The sequence below is a fragment of the Podarcis gaigeae genome, assembly GCF_964106915.1.
Source record: "Podarcis gaigeae genome assembly, chromosome: 7".
NCBI classification, from domain to species: domain Eukaryota; kingdom Metazoa; phylum Chordata; class Lepidosauria; order Squamata; family Lacertidae; genus Podarcis; species Podarcis gaigeae.
In genome coordinates, this window is record NC_139683.1 from 42,473,460 (window position 1) to 42,491,913 (window position 18,454).

An 18,454-nucleotide genomic window follows, 5' to 3' on the forward strand; every position below is an offset into this window, starting at 1 on the left:
CATAAACTGCTTAGTCAATGGATCTGTCTCAGGCCCTGTTCTGGTGCTTAAAACCACTACAAATAGCAACGTGGAAATGGCTGTCTTATTTGCTAGCACTTCAGAGTTCTGCAGTTTATCTTGATGCGTCTTTAGACCTTGTGTAAATAATGCTGTTCGGCTGAAAAATACTGAGCCACATTAAAAGCCATCGACACAATTTGCTGTGTGTGCAAGAGAATGTTCTGATAGATTACACTCAGCTGTATGATAATGTCTTGGTCTCAGTGTTCATTCTCATAAAGCATAGCTGAGAACAAGCTGTATCATGTTGTATGCATAACCTGTACAAGTGGTCAAAATAATGTGTATGTGTGTGTACTCATACCCAAGCTGTAAGGTAAAGGTAAAGGGACCCCTGACCATTAGGTCCAGTCATGACCGACTCTGGGGTTGTGGCGCTCATCTTGCTTTATTGGCCGAGGGAGCCGGCATACAGCTTCCGGGTCATGTGGCCAGCATGACTAAGCCGCTTCTGGCGAACCAGAGCAGCGCATGGAAACTCTGTTTACCGTCCTGCCGGAGTGGTACCTGTTTATCTACTTTTTACCTATTTATCTGCTTTTTAATATCTATATGAAGCTGCTGGGAGAGATCATCAGGGGGTTTGGGCTGGGTGTTCATCAATATTCAGATGACACCCAGCTCTACCTCTCCTTTAAATCAGAACCAGTGAAGGTGGTGAAGGTCCTGTGTGAGTGCCTGGAGGCGGTTGGAGGATGGATGGCGGCTAACAGATTGTGGTTGAATCCTGACAAAACAGAAGTACTGTTTTGGGGGGACAGGGGGTGGGCGGGTGTGGGGGATTCCCTGGTCCTGAATGGGGTAACTGTGCCCCTGAAAGACCAGGTGCGCAGCCTGGGAGTCATTTTGGACTCACAGCTGTCCATGGAGACGCAGGTTAATTCTGTGTCCAGGGCAGCTGTCTACCAGCTCCACCTGGTACGCAGGCTAAGACCCTACCTGCCTGCGGACTGTCTCACCAGAGTGGTGTATGCTCTAGTTATCTCCCGCTTGGACTACTGCAACGCGCTCTACGTGGGGCTACCTTTGAAGGTGACCCGGAAACTACAATTAATCCAGAATGCGGCAGCTAGACTGGTGACTGGGAGTGGCTACCGGGACCACATAAACACCGGTTCTGAGAGATCTGCATTGGCTCCTAGTACGTTTCCAAGCACACTTCAAAGTGTTGGTACTGACCTTTAAAGCCCTAAACAGCCTCGGTCCTGTATACCTGAAGGAGCGTCTCCACCCCCATTGTTCAGCCCGGACACTGAGATCCAGCGCCGAGGGCCTTCTGGTGGTTCCCTCATTGCGAGAAGTAAGGTTACAGAGAACCAGACAGAGGGCCTTCTTGGTAGTGGCGCCCGCCCTGTGGAACACCCTCCCTTCAGATGTGAAGGAAATAAGTAGCTATCCTATCTTTAAAAGACATCTGAAGGCAGCCCTGTTCAGTGAAGTTTTTAACATTTAATGCTGTATTGTTTTTAATACTTGATTGGGAGCCGCCCAGAGTGGCTGGGGAAACTCAGCCAGATGGGCAGGGTATAAATTACTTGCACTTTGACGTGCTTTCGAACTGCTAGGTTGGCAGGAGTAGGAACCAAGCAATGGGAGCTCATCCTGTTGCGGGGATTCGAACCGCTGACCTTCTGATTGGCGAGTCCTAGGCTCTGTGGTTTAACCCACAGCGCCACCCGTGTCCCGAACCCAAACTGTAAGCAAACCCAAATCAATTCAGACTGGTGACTATGTGTTAACACACATACTGTACACACATCTGTTTGGTGAATGGTTGAACTCATCATAACTGCCCACCCATAGCCCAAATTGCCCGTCGTACTATAGAGATAGTAGCAATTTGTTCTACCTAAATTATGGAATATTCATGCTTTTTTAGCAGTTCCTGCATGCCTTTTTGCTGCCCTCTGTCACTTGTTAGTGGTTGGGATATTTGCAACAGCATGCCGAAATGGAGTGGCTTGGATGTACTGTACAAACAAATAAAGCGAATGCATGCACATTTAACCAGTGAGAATGTATATACAAGTAAACAGACGTGTATACAGAAGGATTCTTCACATGCTGTGTTCACAGATTATGCAGGGAGCATGGTAGAACAGAGTGAAATCAAAGCAGGAAGCCCCACTTTTGCCCCTACTTGCATTCACATAATGTGAAAGAGACAAGATGCATATAAACTGTAGACATGTAGGCTTTTGCATGTGCAAAAGGGGATTCTATCTGTTCAAGGCTCCCTGATCCCTTGTGTACATTGCCTACTTGCATATACTTTTATTGTACGTAAGATGTTTCACAGGATATGCCACACATGTGCAGGGGCAGGAACAACAGGAAGGACCCCGCTCCCCATTTGTAATGTAATATGTGAAAAAGTCTGAATAGTACACATGTTCCCTGTAATATCTCAACAGTGTACCTTCAGTAGTTACACCCGTGATAGCTATTTGGAGTCATCTGAATGTGGTCTTCTGGTAAGTCAGAAGTCTTTTTCTAAAATTAATTTAAGAATGCCAGTCACTGACTAATCACCCTGTTGATCTCCTTAAACCCTTCTCTCAACTATTTCTCTGCCCTACATTGCTCTAAAGCTATTGGTCTTTATTGCATACCACTGGCAATTTGAGCAAGATATCGTGGCAGTTTCTGGACTCAATGGCCCAAAATGAGGATAGAATTCCGGGGGGAAGCTTCACCTGTTGAATTTCTGCATGTCATGGTGTTGAAGTCTCATGAGCTCCGCCCCAAAAGCTTTCCCAGGGAAAGTGGCAGGGCAAACAGAAAATCACTCAGACATGTGCTTTCTAGTCATGGGACAAGCAAAGTGTGGCTGGGCCCTGAGAGGGTGGCTGGGGGGAGAGAAAGACAGATACTAACTTTTCTGAGGTGTGACACTTTAGTCCCTTAACTGAAGGACTGTCACTCATAATTTGATTAGCAGTATGTCAAGCTGTTCTCTTCAGGTATTCCTCATTAAGACAGATGTGTACATTTGGCAACATGTATGTCGCTGTTGTGGAGCAGAGATTTATGAACAGCAAAGCTAATGAGGAAAAGTATTCACGAACATGAATATAGAGGCAGGAAACATCTGAGAAATGTGTTTTCCCTCAAATACCAATTAAAGATTTTGACTTTTCACAAACTTTTCTAAAAAGCTTGGTCGTAGCTTTTGGAATTGGTCCTAAAGCTCATAAAGCCTTTTCCCTTTACCCAAAAGTAAACTTCCAAACTGAGGCAGAAAGCTAAGAAATGATCAAATCCATTCTAAATTCCAAATCTACAATGTAGCCCAGAGATAGCCATTGGCTGGACAACAACTCCCATCATCCCCAGCCATTGACTATAATGCCAGGGGCTGATGGGAGCTGTAGTCCAACAATTCCTGGAGGACACCATTTTGTCTACTCATGTGTAGCCATTAAAAAGAGGGAAAGAGCAGCAAATATGAGACTGTAGAGAATGTCTGTAACACATTCCACATTGTGAAGATTCAGCTCTCCTTATTCCTACTTGTGGTTATTCCTCTTCCTTCTGTGTGAAAAGGTGCAATCTACATTGTCTAAACCAGGCATAGGCAAACACGGCAGTCCAGATGTTTTGGGACTACAACTCCCATTATCCCTAGCTAACAGGACCAGTGGTCAGGGATGATGGGAGTTGTAGTTGGCTCCAACCTACCCTCTCTGAGAGCCAGTGTGGTGTAGTGGTTAAGAGCGGTAGTCTCGTAATCTGGGGAACCGGGTTCACGTCTCCGCTCCTCCACATGCAGCTGCTGGGTGACCTTGGGTCAGTCACACTTCTCTGAAGTCTCTCAGCCCCACTCACCTCACAGAGTGTTTGTTGTGGGGGAGGAAGGGAAAGGAGAACGTTAGCCGCTTTGAGACTCCTTAAAGGAAGTGAAAGGCGGGATATCAAATCCAAACTCTTCTTCTTCTTCTCTTGGACCATGCTTTGTTCATTGCTGAGGCTACACCTTTCTTATCTTTCCTTCCCTACTCCTAACTTGCTCTTGTGCTGCCCCCTCAACCATACTGAATGCCAATTCTTACTGGCTTTTCTGTGCCCGATCTACATGCACTTTATTGTGCCCCCCCCAACCTTGGTTTGAAAACATTAAACCTCTGAGAAGTGATCAAACTAGCTTAGCTACAGAAGGCAACACACTTGCGCTCCCCCCCACCTTTTAAAAAAGGATTACAGTCATTGGAGGTGAGAGGTTGGCGTTTTTATTTTCATTTTGATTTGCAAAACCAAGAAGGGAGTACTGGGTAATTTTTATTTTATAATACCAAATTTGTTCTATGTTTGCCAAATTGCCTTTGAATTTATTGTTACGTTCTGTAAACTGCTTTCTCCTGCGACCTCCATAGACCCCATGTCCTGAATGTAATGATAAGTGGTGTTTGTGGTAAGCTGCTTTGGGCACAAGTCACTGTGGAAAGGCTGCATAGAAATAAACTCAGTCAATCATCTAAAAACATATTTAAGGATCTCCTTGAAGACAGCAACCAGGGGGGTAGACATGCGCAAGGTATTTCAGAGTTTGGACCAACCACAGAAAAGGCTTTGTCTCTGGAACTCGCCAACCTAACAGCTCTCACTAGTAGACCAGTAGCAGGGTCTCAAATGCTGATCTTAAGGCTTGGGCAGGCTTATCTGCACAGGGTGTGCATTATCCCTCCTACCCTTTCTTTTTGTGGTGGACAGAATCGTATATGGAGTATGTATGGATGCTTTGATCATATGTGATGGTTACTGCTCAGTGGAGCGCATGTATGAGTGAGCTTGAACTTCGCTCCCATGTTGCACCACGTGTACAGAGTGTGAGTCCTGGGACAGAGATGTGTAACCGATGCTCGGTCAGGTAAAATGCTTGTGAAATTGGCTTATTTGCAGGGATTGAGTATGTATAAATAAATAAATAAAATCCGCCTTGCCGGCTTCAATCCATAAGCCTGTTCCTAAGTGCCAGCCAAATAAGATTAACAGATCATAAATTGAATTAGATTGGCAGTCAGTACCTTTGAGTAATTATAAATTTCATTTGCTGTTTGCAGTCTCCCCACCCCCACCTCTAATAAACATTTCTCACTTCCCTACTGGGATAGATTAATTTTTCTGGCAGTCAGCATGAATTCTCTATTCATTGCCCTCAGGACTGTTACATAAAATGCTTTTCTCCGCCCCTTTTTTTAATATAAAAAGGGTTGGTAAAACTATTCGGTCTTATAACCTCTATGCATGTTGTTATACAGGACTTGCTGCCTGCCTGGAGCTTGTGGGGCTGCACATGGTCTATTAGCATGTTTAAATCTGAAATGTGCATAATGTTGACAGCAGAGCCATTCTTTCACTAAGACCAGGGTTCCAGAATGCTCTGGGCCAAGAATAGATTAGTCCACCCCATGACTTAGAGTAGGGAGATGGTGAGTGGGAAGGAGGAAGAAAGGGAATTTTGGAAGGAAGAACACCAGAAGGACTGAACAGAGCCTGGGAGTGGCTAGCCATTCTCCCTTTTGCAGAAATATGGAGAACCGAATTTAAGATTGGGAATAAAAAGAAACTGAAAGAAACCAAAATTGACAGATTTGCCCACCTTTAGTTACAAGAACTGTACAGTAACTTAACATGTGTTTGAGTTTGCTCCCCCCTCTCCAAGTCCTCTTTACTTGTTTTCCATGCCGCCTTCAACTGTGTGCCTGAGGCAAGTGCCATATTTTATAAGTTGCTCTGGGAACTTTTTTGGATAAAGGACAGGATTATAAATGCCTTATATAAATAAAACCTCAATGCCTCCGTATTTCCAATCTGACGTCTTAAAAGTATGGCACCTGAAACAGGGCACAGGACTCCGTATAAGGTCTGCCTAGTGTGGAATAAAGTGGAACAATAACTTCTCGTGACTTGGAAACTATGATTCTATTAATGCTGCCTTAAATTACACTAGCCTTGTTTATAGCCCTAACTTGCTGTTAGCTCATGTACAGTGAATATGTCACTGGGTCAAATCTCAGCCTTCAGAAAGATGAATGTATCAGCATGTAGGCATAATGCCACTACCTTGGTGCTCTTGAACCTCTTGCCCCACTGTCCACTCTAAGTACAAAAGATGTTTCCAGGGCAGGCTCAGGTTAGAATCCTAGAATTGTAGAGTTGGAAGGTACACGAAGCATCATATAGTCTGACATCATGCGATGCAGGAATCTCAACTACTAGATCATATATGATGGCTATCCAACCTCTGCTTAAAAACCTCCAAGGAAGGAGAGCCCACCACCTTCCAAGGGAGTTCATTCCACTGTTCATTCCACCTTTTACTGTCAAAAGGCCTTCCTGAATATTTAGTCAGACTCTCCTTTCTTGTAACTTGAAGCCATTGATTTAGGTCCTACCCTCCGGAGCAGGAGAAAACAAGCTTAAAGGTGGCTATCATATCTCCTCTCAGTCTCCTGTTTTCCAGGCCAAACATACCTTCCTCACTCAACCGTTCCTCATAAGGCTTGGTTTCCAGGCCCCTGATACATCTTGGTTGCCCTCCTCTGCACAAGTTCCAGCCTGTCAATATCTTCCTTAAATTGTGGTGCCCAGAACTGGACACAGTATTCCAGGTGTGCTCTGAGCAAGGCAGAATAAAGCAAGACTATTAATTTCCTCGACATGGACACTGTACTTCTCTTGATGCAGCTTAGAATAGCATTAGTTTTTTTTTGCTGCTGCATCACACTGTTGACTCATATTAAACTTGTGGTCTCCTAAGACCCCTAGATCTTTTTCACGTGTACTACTGGCAAACCAGATGCCCCCCATCTTATTTTGGCGCAGCTGGTTATTCCTGCCTAAATGCAGAAAGTTACATTTGTCCCTATTGAAATTCATTTTGCTAGTTTGGGCCCATTTCTCCAATTTAAGGTCATATTGAATCATGATTCTGTCTTCTGTGGTATTAGCTTGGTATCATCTGCAAATTTGATGGAGCACCTCTTCAATTCCTTCTTCTAAGTCATTTTTAAGATGTTGAACAATGGGCCCAGGACAGAACCCTATGGCATCCCATTTGTCACTTTTTTCCAAGATGATGAGGAACCATTAGTTAGCACTCTTTGGGGTCAGTCAGTCAACCAGCTACAAATCTACCGAACAGTTATTTTGTCCAGTCCACATTTTGCCAGCTTTTCCACAAGAATATAATGAAAGACATTGTCAAAAGTCTTACTGAAATTGAGATGCACTACCATCAATAGCATGACCCTGATCCACCAAGCTTGCAACTCTTATCAGAAAAAGAATTGAGATTTGTTTGGCATGACTTGTTTTTGAGAAACCCATGATGGGGCATAGTAATCACAGAATCCTTTTCTAAGTGTGCACAGACAGTTTAATTACCTGTCAACGTCAAACTCACTGGTAATTGTCTCATCCCCCTGCCCTGTTGAAAATGAGGACATTTGCCCCCCCGCCCCTAGCCTGCAGGGACTTCACCTGCTCATCAATAATTCTCAAAGATTATAGATGGAGGCTCTGAGATTACCGTATTTTTTGCTCTATAAGACTCACTTTTTCCCTCCTAAAAAGTAAGGGGAAATGTGTGTGCGTCTTATGGAGCGAATGCAGGCTGCGCAGCTATCCCAGAAGCCAGAACAGCAAGAGGGATTGCTGCTTGTACTGCGCAGCGATCCCTCTTGCTGTTGTGGCTTCTGAGATTCAGAATATTTTTTTCTTGTTTTCCTCCTCCAAAAACTAGGCGCGTCTTGTGGTCTGGTACGTCTTATAGAGTGAAAAATATGGTATATTTGCAAGCTCCTTTAGTACCCTTGGGTGCAACTCATCAGGCCCTGGAGATCTGAATTCATTTAAAGTAACTAGTTGTTCCCTTACCACCTCTTTTCCTATCTTGGGCTGCACCTCCCTCCTTGTACCATTTATTCTGTTATCACCAGGATGGACACTGCTTTCCTAATGAGTGAAGTCTGAGGCAAAGTAGGTGTCAAGCAGTTCTGCCTTTTCTCTGTCATCCAATAGCATTTTGCTGTCTTCTCCATGCAGAAAACCTACTACTTGTTTGTTCTTGCCTTAAGCTCTCTTGCAAGCCTGAGCTCATTCTCCCTGCAACTGTTGGCTACTCTGTGAGTTCCCCTTTCTTCCATTTCTATACATGCCCTTCTTAAATCTCAGCTCACCTGTAAGCTCCTTATGCAGCCACATCAGTTTCCTAGATGCTTCCCACATTGCTTTAATTGGAATTGTCTGCCTTTGTGCCTTCAATATTTCACACTCCCACCCATCTTGGACCCCTTTCTCTTTGACTATTTCTGACCTTGAGATCTCACCCAGTAGTGTCTTCAGCTTTTTAAACCGGCCTTAAAGTCCAGAGTGCATATCTGACTATTCTAAGCTTTCCCTTGCCTATGTATCATGCAACCCAGGAAGACATGATCACTTCCTTCCAAGCTTCCCAGTATTTCCACTTCGTCAATCAGTTCCTTCCTGTTGGTGAGGATCGCTTCTTCCACCTTCTGGAAAATGAAATCATCAAGCATTATTTGCTTCAACTTTTTGCTTTTGTTATCTTTCACAATGGAGCAGCTCCTGTTTCTTATTCTGCCTCCCTGCTGAAGGTTGCTGCAGCAAACCTAGGCTGAACATACAAGTGTTAGTTTTAGCCCACCCCACCTTCTTCACTTTGAAAAACAGGGCATTCCTTACATATAGCTGTGTGCTGCAGATTGCTTAGGCATTTAGGCACAAGTCCGCCTCTAGTATCCTCCATAGTAACTCCAGCAAGCATGGTAATTGTGCCATCTAGTGGTGCAAACGAGGAAGGATGGTGATGTGACAGATTTGTATTGAGACCGAAGAACTTGGGTGAGTGGGCCTTACTACTTGACTCTGGCCTAATTTATTTTATCTCCAGTTAGAAAAACAAGCAACCAAAACCTGAGAGCTGAAAGCTGTTGCTCTACTACTGCTTGACTAAGAGGCATCCTAAGAAATGTATTTGAGGGCTGTATGCAACTCTGGATGGCTCTACCTGACACCCTTGCCCCCTAGGGATGCTTTCAGATAGAAGGCTCTTTTGAATTCTAGATGTATTTAGTATGCCTGAGACTCATAATCCATATGGAGTTTATGCTCATCTGATCATTGTTAGTCCTGCCTAGTTCTCAGCGATGTGACAAAATATGACTTGGAATGTTTCTGCCTGTGACAAGAAATGTATTAACTGTGCAATCCTATGCATGTTAATTCAGAAATAAGCTCCTATAAGTTCAACTGGGCTTGCTCTCAGGTATTATTATAAATATTTATTAAACTTTTATACCAGCCTTCATCCAATGATTACAGGGTGGGTCACAACATAAAAATACAAAATGAAAACACAAAATACATAAAACAAAAGCAAAACAAACCAGTAATTCCCCTGCCATAAACACAATTAAAAGGCATTCAGTCGAAGGACTGGTTATAGATACATGTTTTTGCCTGGTGCCAAAAGATATGTAATGAAGGTGCCAGGCAAGACTTCTTAGGGAGACCATTCTACCAATGGGGAGCCCCTGCAGAAAAGGCCTGTTCTCATGTTGCCACCCTTCAGACCTCTCATGGGGGGAGGGAGTCCTTCAGGCATTGCAGTCCTGAGCCATTTAAGGCTTTATAGGTAAAAAGCAGCACTTCAAACTGAGCCCAGAAACTAATTGGCAGCCAATTCAGGATCAGCTGAATATGCTCAAACTATCTCGTCGCAGTGAGCAACTTGCTGCCAAATTCTGCACCAGCTGCAGTTCCTGAACTGTTTTCAGAGGCAGATAAACATATAATACATTGCAGTAATCTAACCTAGTAAACCCCACTGAGGAAAGCAGGACTCTCATTCAACAAAAAATGTACTGAATCGCACTGATAATGTGAAATTTGTGCACACTTTGTCAGTCACAGGCTTATCAAAGCAGCTGAGAACTAGACCCACGTCCCAACACTTTAATCAATAATTGGCTAAATGTTCAATTTAGTTTCTCAACAGGAAAATTCACTTCTCCCTTGTGTATGATTAATTTGCAAATCTATCAGACAGCAACAAATTCTTCCTAAGGCTGCAATCCTGGGAGCAAGTCTTATGGAACTCAGTGGCACTAATTTCTGACATGCATAGAATCGGGTTGCATGTTATTACATTACTTTCAACAATGGGCTCAGCAGTGACTACTAACCTTTGGTGAACTGTCCTCAGTAATTGATACAGTTGTCTGAGTGGTTAGATAGGGTGCATTTTTAACCACTTAAAATAACTGAGCAGTGCAATTATAATTTTCCCCTTTTATTTGAAATTCCACAAAAATACATAATGTAATCCATCGACACCTCAAACTAGAGATCAGTGCAAAACCGCAGCTTGTTATTTAAAATAAAAATATACCGCAAAGCTCGAGATCTGCAAATTCCATGATTAACCCTTGAAAATGAACAGGCTATACTCCCATTCCAAATGAAAAGGTACATGGGAATTAACTGTAAACTCTGAAACAGCTACCAGTGCAGTCTTAAATCTCAGTTCATTAGATACAACTCTCCACACGTGAAACTGTGGATTAAAACCAAAGGAAAGCTTAAAATAAGCAGTATTTCTGTCATATAAAATGTTCCTTAAATGTAAGTTTATCTTGTCCAAAGGATTAAAATACATTTACCATTATATACACTTTCATCCCATTCATTTTTGCTTTTCTTTGAATTATAAAATAGATATGTACAGAATAATAGATGGAGGAAAAAGGGACAAGGGCAATATACATTTATAGCACACTCCCCCTGCCAAGAATCCTAGGAACTATTTGTTAACAATGCTGGGAATCATAACTTTGTGAGAGACAAACTACAGTTACTAGGATTTTTTGAGGGTGTGTGTTGTGCTTTAAATGTATGGTGTGTATGCAACCTAGTTCAGTGGCAGTACACCCAATCCTATTTATTGCTTTTAGCCAAAGCAATAATGTAAATGTAAGATACATATATATAAAATATAAGGCACTAAGTGGGTTTTATGGGTGAGTGGGGAAGGGGTGTGAACCCAGTCCTCCTTGGTCCAAGCCCAATACTCTCTCTGCTACACCACATTGACTGTACTATACAGATATACACAAAATTACTTACTGCACGATTGTGGCATTTGAAAAAGCACCCATCCTGCATGGGTGGGTTCCATTCATTTCAATGAATGAAGCCAATCACTGAATATGTGAAAGGATCAGCTGCCTCCACTGAAATGAATGGGACAGCCCTTGTGGCTAGTAGAGTTGAATGAATACATCAGAACTCTTAAGCGTCCTGATTCAGAGATGTCAGATGAGCACATGTGCTTCTGGTTTTAAGTTACATTTTTGTACTGTCCAGCAGCTGCAACTTGGGCTAAACCTATGCTTAGCCTACATGTTGCAAAAGGAGCACAATGTCTGCTAAGTGTAGGAAGGAAAATTAGACTGCATTCTTGTTTTCACTCCACCTCTTTTTACACTCATCTTTGCTTTTTTCATGTAGAAGGACATTATTTTGAAAAGTAACTTAAAAATGAAGTGAAATACCTACTCTTCTAGAGAACATACATATTTCCTGTTGATATTAAATAGCCCAAGCAACAAGCCATCTCAGCTGTATTGTACATTTAAAGCTGCAATTCTAACCACATCCGCCAGTGAGTAACCCCCTCTGTGTTCAACCTGACTTACTTTTGAGTAAATACGTTTAGGATTGCACTGTTTGACAACTTAACTTTGAAGTCAATATGACTAATTAAGTTAATACTTTGCTAATTGGGCATTGCTAAATGCACAAGGGAACAAATCCAAGAGCGACTTAATCTTGAAGCAAGGCATTTAGGATCACACAGCTAGTTAAAGTTTGCTGATAACCAACTAAATCAGTTGGACTGCCACCCAGGTCCTAGTAATGTATGCTAGAATACAGAGGCTCAGGATGTTAGCAACATTCTTTCTGGCTATGCAGCTGGAGTAGTTCCTTGTTACTACAATCCAAGTTCTTTTACATTGCAATGCTATGAATCTTCTATTCAGAGGTCCTACTGCATTCAGTGGAGCATACTTCCTAGAAAAGTGTGTTTAAGACTGCATCCTTAATCTCGGTATCTCTTCTCTGGGCTTTGTGTGAGTTTTCTTGTACAGAAACTACTGCAAGGAAAGGAAAGCAATTCATTTAGCCCCTGAGAAAACAAACCACTAATCCCTATCACTGTTAAAAATGTAAATAAAAACTTATGGATGAAAGCATACCATCTATGAGCGTGTGTACTGCACAGTGCTGTATTTAACCCTTGAGGACTTGCTCAGGGTAGAACCAGGGGGAGGTGCTTCCTGTGTGCTGCCTTGGTTAAAGAAAGCATCTGCGATCAAGATTTGTCCCTGTCTATCACTCTCAGGGTAAGTGGCTTGCTCTGATGTGCCCCACATGCCAGGGGTGGGTGTAACCACCCTCTCAGTCACTACCACATTCTGTCCTCCTGCTAAATTGGGGATGCTCAGGGAACCCTTTAGCTCGGAACTAGGTACAAGGACCCTCTCCCTTTCCCTTACAACAACATAGTTTGAATCTGTAAGGTCTGGAAAGACTCCAGAAGGCATTTCTAACACATCCTGCAAGTTAGAACCTGGAGCAAGCACTCTCTCTGTCACTACCACATTCTCTTTAAACTGGGGGTCAAAGATTACTGGAGGGGGTATTGCCCCATAAGATGTTTCTGTCATGAGAACATTGCTGCTGCTGCTAACCAGAGGGTTGGGTATACGTCTAACTTGCTGCAAGCCAGGTGTAGATTCAAAGGTAGTCTCAGTTACTGTCTCCTCGGCCACCATTTCTGAACCAAAGCCTTTTGTGGCGTCAGGTATTTGGTTGCCAGAGCCTGAAGTATAGGTGTGCTCTGCATTCTGCTGATGCAAGTATTGCACATCAGATTCACTTGCTGTAAGAGTAGGAGTTGGGTCTTTCAGGCCTTGAGAGGTGTGTAGTCCAGCTTCCATGCCAATGCGTTTGCCCATGCAGATCTCAGCCAGAGTCTTAAATTTATCTCCCAAGTCATCCAGGTAATGCTCATCGAAGTCTCCCTCAATGAAACTGCAGCAGCCGACAGAACCATGGGGAGAATCTCTTTCTTCCTCCTGAGAGTAAACGAGTAGGCAGTCTTTTGCGAGGTGCCCTTCATCCTCGTCGGCAAAAGCATCAGCTTTCTAAAAATGTGGAAAAACAAGAACTGTGAGCACTTGTGTTTCGGAAGATATAATTTTCTTTAATGAAACAGCAGTCAGCTTGGTTGGGTGTGACACAAATTCCTTCTGGCAGAAGGCAGTGGTTTGGGGCCTTTTAGCTTAGTGAAAAGGCAACATGACAGAAGTGTATACGATTATGCAGGGCATGGAGAAAGGGAATAGTGAAAAGTTTAGCCCCTTTTCTCATTCCTAGAACTCATGGACCCCTGTTGCATCTGGACATCAAAAGAGTCAAGACAGACAAAGGAAGTGCACAGCCAAACTTTGGAATCTGTTCCCACAAGAGGCAGAGATGGCTACCAACTTGGGTGGCTTTAAAAGAGGATTAGATAAATTTGTGGAAGATAAAACTATCAAAAACCCTGCTGGTAAGCTTCCCATAGGTATCTGGTTGGCCACTGTAAGAACAGGATCCTAGATTAGATGGGGTCTGATCCAGCAGGCTCTTCCTATGTTCTTCACAAAGAGAAACCCACCCATTTTGCAGGTGAGAGAGCCAGGCATAAAATTCTTCATATTTTCAGGGATGGGCATTTACAGGAGAAAAGTGACAGCTGAATGTCTGCATCTTATCTTCCCCACCTCCACTCTCCTTTTTAAAATTGTAGTTTGCCCACATAGTGGTAGCTCTCATTACTTTTGGAAAGGAAAGGGTAATGGGAGAAAGACAGCTATGACACTGCTTGCAAGCTCCATGCCCCAGGGAAAAATATGCAATTTCCCCCTCCTTAGAAATTGATGACAATGCCATCCCACTTCTGGGTAATAGAAGTGGTGGCATTTTTGGCTTAACTCTGTCAGAGACAGCAGGAGCAGTGAAGTAGGGCAGAATTTCTTCCCCCCAGTGCTTTATTTTTCTATAGAAATTCCCCCCTTTTCATATGTTCCTTAGTAACAATGAATGAATGCCCATTGCAAATTAGAGGTAAGCATGGCAGTCTTCAAAGTGTTTAGATTTGTTTAATGAACACAAGTAAAATAAATGTGCTATATTAGATCACTTTTGAGGACATTGGGGAAATTCCTGATGCAAACTGAGAATGTTAGGGAAATGGTGATAATTTGCATAGGGAAATATTCACATTTTCCAGGAAACCCACAACCCTGCATGTGAGAGATGCCCAAACCAATCTAATAAACTAAGGAGTGGAAAATACAAAGGTCCCAGGATTAAACAAAACAGGGGAAGGGGAAGTCAACCAAGAGAGGAAGCATCTCACAAAAGTGGAAATCTTACTTCAGTGAAGTAGCTCCTTAAGAATTCTTCATTCACGGCTCCGACATGTTGTTCCATGTATCTGCTATCCATTGTCAGGATTTTCTGTGCTGCCATGTCTCCCCCTCCTACTCCTCTTGCTCCTGCTATGGTTGAGCCCCCTCCAAAATCCATGCCTTCATGATGTGCATGAGACGTACGGGCCTCCTCCCAGCGCCTTTCGATGGTTGTGGTGTTACGCTGTCCGAATGCAGAAGAGCCAGAAACCACAGCGCCTCCTGCCACGCCTAAGCTTGACGATGCATTTCCATTTCCCATCCCTGAGGCAGAGTTGTTCACAGAAGTCATGTGGCTTAGGCTGACGCCAGCCTAACGTCAAAGAGAAAAATAAAACTGTAAAACTACATTCATTTAAGGAGGCAGGCTGAAGTCACAATCAAACAACATGCAGCAGGCTGGGCTGGGCGAGGCCAGCTAGGAGACAAATGCAATTCAGGAAGTTTATTTGCTTCCTGCTTGGAGAAAAGGAAGAGGAACAGATCCCGAAAGTTTTGGCTATTTGCATAGGTGTCTGCAGGAATGTTACCAGGGTGGGGGAAGTAAGAATGGAGTGGCCCAGTGCATACTGCCTCAGATTTCAGGTTCTACAGATGCTCGAGATCTATGATTTAAAAATGAACTCTGAGAATCTGGGGATTATGGTTCATCCAGCAGGGGACAATGTCCCCCTTGCTAGAGCACCACCCAGTTACTTGTGTCCCCTCCAAAAAAAAGCTCCTTTCAGAACAACAGAATTTGTAGTTAGGCAGCTTTACAGGTCAATGGGAATACCTGCTGGATAGCAGAACTTCTTAGCAAACTTCCTTCCCAAATGCTTCTGTACAGCTGCGTCAGAAAAAGTAGCCTGAGAACAGCTGCCTCACAGCCTGATCCTGCCTATTTACAAGCCCAGAAACTTCACACTAACCCCACCTATGTTTGTACAACTGTTTTTACACACACACTTTTTAATTGTGTAAATGAATTACCCCATACCAATTTAAACTGATAAGAGAGTAAGAGCCATGTTGTTTTAAGTAACTCAGCCCATTGTTGTCTAAAGCACTCTTCAGCCCTACATGCCCATCCTTGGAAGGACATCCTATTTAACTCAGCAGGGTTTACTTCTTAGCAGACATGCATTAAGCAGGATACCAACATTCCTTGGTGCCAAATACACAATCAGGGCAAAACACAAGATACCTTGTCTTCAGGGGCTGCCCCTTCATTGTTCCATATTCGCAACATTTCTTCGCTGTTATCGGGTATTGCCACAAAGCCTTTTGAGGCACCTGATCCACCAAAGCCACACGCCAGCAGTAAGAGAGGCACCACTGCAAAGGAACACAGCAGATCAACAAACCGTCAAAGGTTGAACTTGCAGAAGCAAATCCTAAATATCTGTCCATAGCCCATTAAATATAACAAAATACTCCAAAATCCATTCAAAATATTACAACGTTCTCTAAAATAGAGCCATGTAATGCAAACATTGCACCACAAATAACAGGCTGTGTACCAATCCTGTACTAATCTACACTTTCTGATGGCTTAGCACATTTTAAAATTCCAGTGAGATGAGAGCACTGGAGAACCAAACATGAACAGCAGCAAGCAACTTCCATTTGCTTCAGCTTGCAGGCCTCACACATTCAGAGTTGTGCATGTTCCACAACATTACCATGAAAACACAGGATTTAGGTACAAATTTTGGCAACTTCAGGTTTTTTCCCCTAGCTCTCAGACAGTGAAGAGAGGCTTGCAGCTATGTGGGAAAGCAAGCCTGCAAGACTCCAGCAGAGGGGCTGAGCACCCTTTCCAGTGATTGGCGGGGTAGGCGTTATAGTCCCTTGCATTTTTAGCAAAAACACAATTTTGCTAGGTAGGCAAACATGGGTAAATCAATCCCCCAGCTGCAGTGGTTGCCAGTTTATTTCCAGGCCAAATTCATGGTGCCCACCCCTGGGGTTTAAAACCCTGAATGACTTGCACTCCAAATATCTGAAAAAACCACCTCCATTCCTACAGACCGTCTTGGGTGTTAAGTTCAGTTGAGGGGGTTCTCTTAGTAGCTCAGCCATCCGTATGGCAAATGTTGACTCAGGAAAGGACTTCCTCTGTGGCAGCCCTTAAATGCTGGATCTTCCCTTTGCAGTATGCTGAAGATACACCTCTCTCCCCAGGCCTTTGACAATTAAAATATTTATGTGGGACCCACCTCTTCAGCCTTTACTGTCCTGCTCTGTGGAATGGTAACAGCTGCTTTAATAATTGTACAAAATGTTTTACTTGTTTTTAATAGTACAGTTATAATGTTGTAACCTGAGCAGGGGCCTTGTGAGGGGTGGGTAATAAATCTAGTAAATACTTTGCAGAATTCATTGCTTCTTGGAACATTATTTTGATTATTATTTTAAATGAACAGTGCTCTTAGTCCAGACTTTAACTAGCTGCTCCTAGTTTGGAAGGCCTCGTGGCTTGTTGCCTGTTTTTTGGTCAAGCTGCCAAACAACATTCACCTCATATGAAAGTTGAATTTTTGATAAAAGATAGGAAGAACAAGGATCAAAAGTTTTAAAAGAAGTGGGAAAGGTGTATCAGAGACAAATAAAATTTTAACAAAGTTCCTTAAATGTATTGCTCTACTCTTTACCACACCATATGTAAAAGTTCAGAACATTAAGCTCTCTCTTAGGTCCTATTGAGTCTAATGGGAGAAAACCAGAAGGGGCTTAACTTTGGTTGGTTCATGCCCATAAAGCTTGCATGAAGATTGCAAGTCCCCGCAAGGAGGAGGCATTGTGTCAGAGTGCACAATGGCACTCTGCCAATTCTTCTGGAATAACACTAGTTACTTACACAGCAGCAGCAACAACGCCAGAATTATCAGAGCAATCGCTGCAGGTCCTAGAAAAACCGATGAGCCGACGATTGCTGCTCGGCAACCACCACCTTCTGCACATTCACAAACATCCAGTCTTAGAGTTTGATACTCGGGACAGCTAAGACCTTGGTTATCTTTCACCAGGAGTGGAACTTCATATGATCCAGGCTTCAGATTCTCTGGTATAAGCTGTACTCTAGATCCTTCACAGGGAAAAAGACAGTAACAATTAATATAAAGCAATGTAATGTAAGTAGCTGAACGTATGACAGAACTGTGAGCAGATACTGACTTTAGGGCTACTGATTTGATGTTCTGAAGTAAGTAATTATATTATGGAGATAAACATATCAGTTTCTAGAGTACCTAATTGTTGTAAACCCCCTTTGGCAACTGTATTTTTGGCACCAGGGATGGCAAGCTGTGGCCCTTGAGATGGTGGTGTACAACTTCCACCAATGGGGGCTATAGGTCCTCTTATATATGGAGGGCCACAGGTAGACCCCCCAAGTCTACAGAGACATCAGCACAACGTTTAAAGAGCTAAAATGATCAATGGGTACTAAATAGTCTTTAAAGGAACATCCCTGGTGTTACAGCAATTCCACAAGTACCCAGTCTGTCAACCAGACAGAATATGAAGAACAGTTTTCCTAGATGTGTGTTAATTCCTTGCAGCAGAAAGACCACAGAGGATTTCTCTTTCTCTACAACCAGTGCCCAAATGAGGAGAGGGGTGGTATCTTACATCTTTTTCAGGTTTAGCTGAAACATTTCCACTGCCTTTCAATGGATGCTTCAGAATCTGGCTTAATCTGAAATGAAGTCGCTCAACTTTCAGATAGCAGTAAGTGCAGAGCATTTCTGGCATATTTCAGTGGGAGAGAAATCTTGAGAGAGATGCTCTCCCAGCATGAGAACTGACCACGAGGATCTAAGCAACATAGTGGTGGCTGCTCTTCAGACAAATAATCTCAGCCA

The 18,454-nt window shown here is 43.2% G+C and overlaps 1 protein-coding gene across 1 annotated transcript in view; it reads right to left on the minus strand.

Annotated features, from left to right (window-relative positions):
- Nucleotides 1–10,362: 10,362 nt before the first annotated feature.
- Nucleotides 10,363–18,454, minus strand: part of LOC310849400 (uncharacterized protein) — a 73,601-nt gene continuing 65,509 nt past the window's right edge. The window contains exons 29-32 of the mRNA XM_083749560.1: nucleotides 17,449–17,676; nucleotides 15,793–15,923; nucleotides 14,572–14,919; nucleotides 10,363–13,295 (exon numbers count right to left, since the gene is read on the minus strand). Coding sequence (XP_083605686.1) covers nucleotides 12,348–13,295; nucleotides 14,572–14,919; nucleotides 15,793–15,923; nucleotides 17,449–17,676 — 1,655 coding nt within the window. The 3' untranslated portion in view covers nucleotides 10,363–12,347. The remainder of the gene's footprint in view (nucleotides 13,296–14,571; nucleotides 14,920–15,792; nucleotides 15,924–17,448; nucleotides 17,677–18,454) is intronic.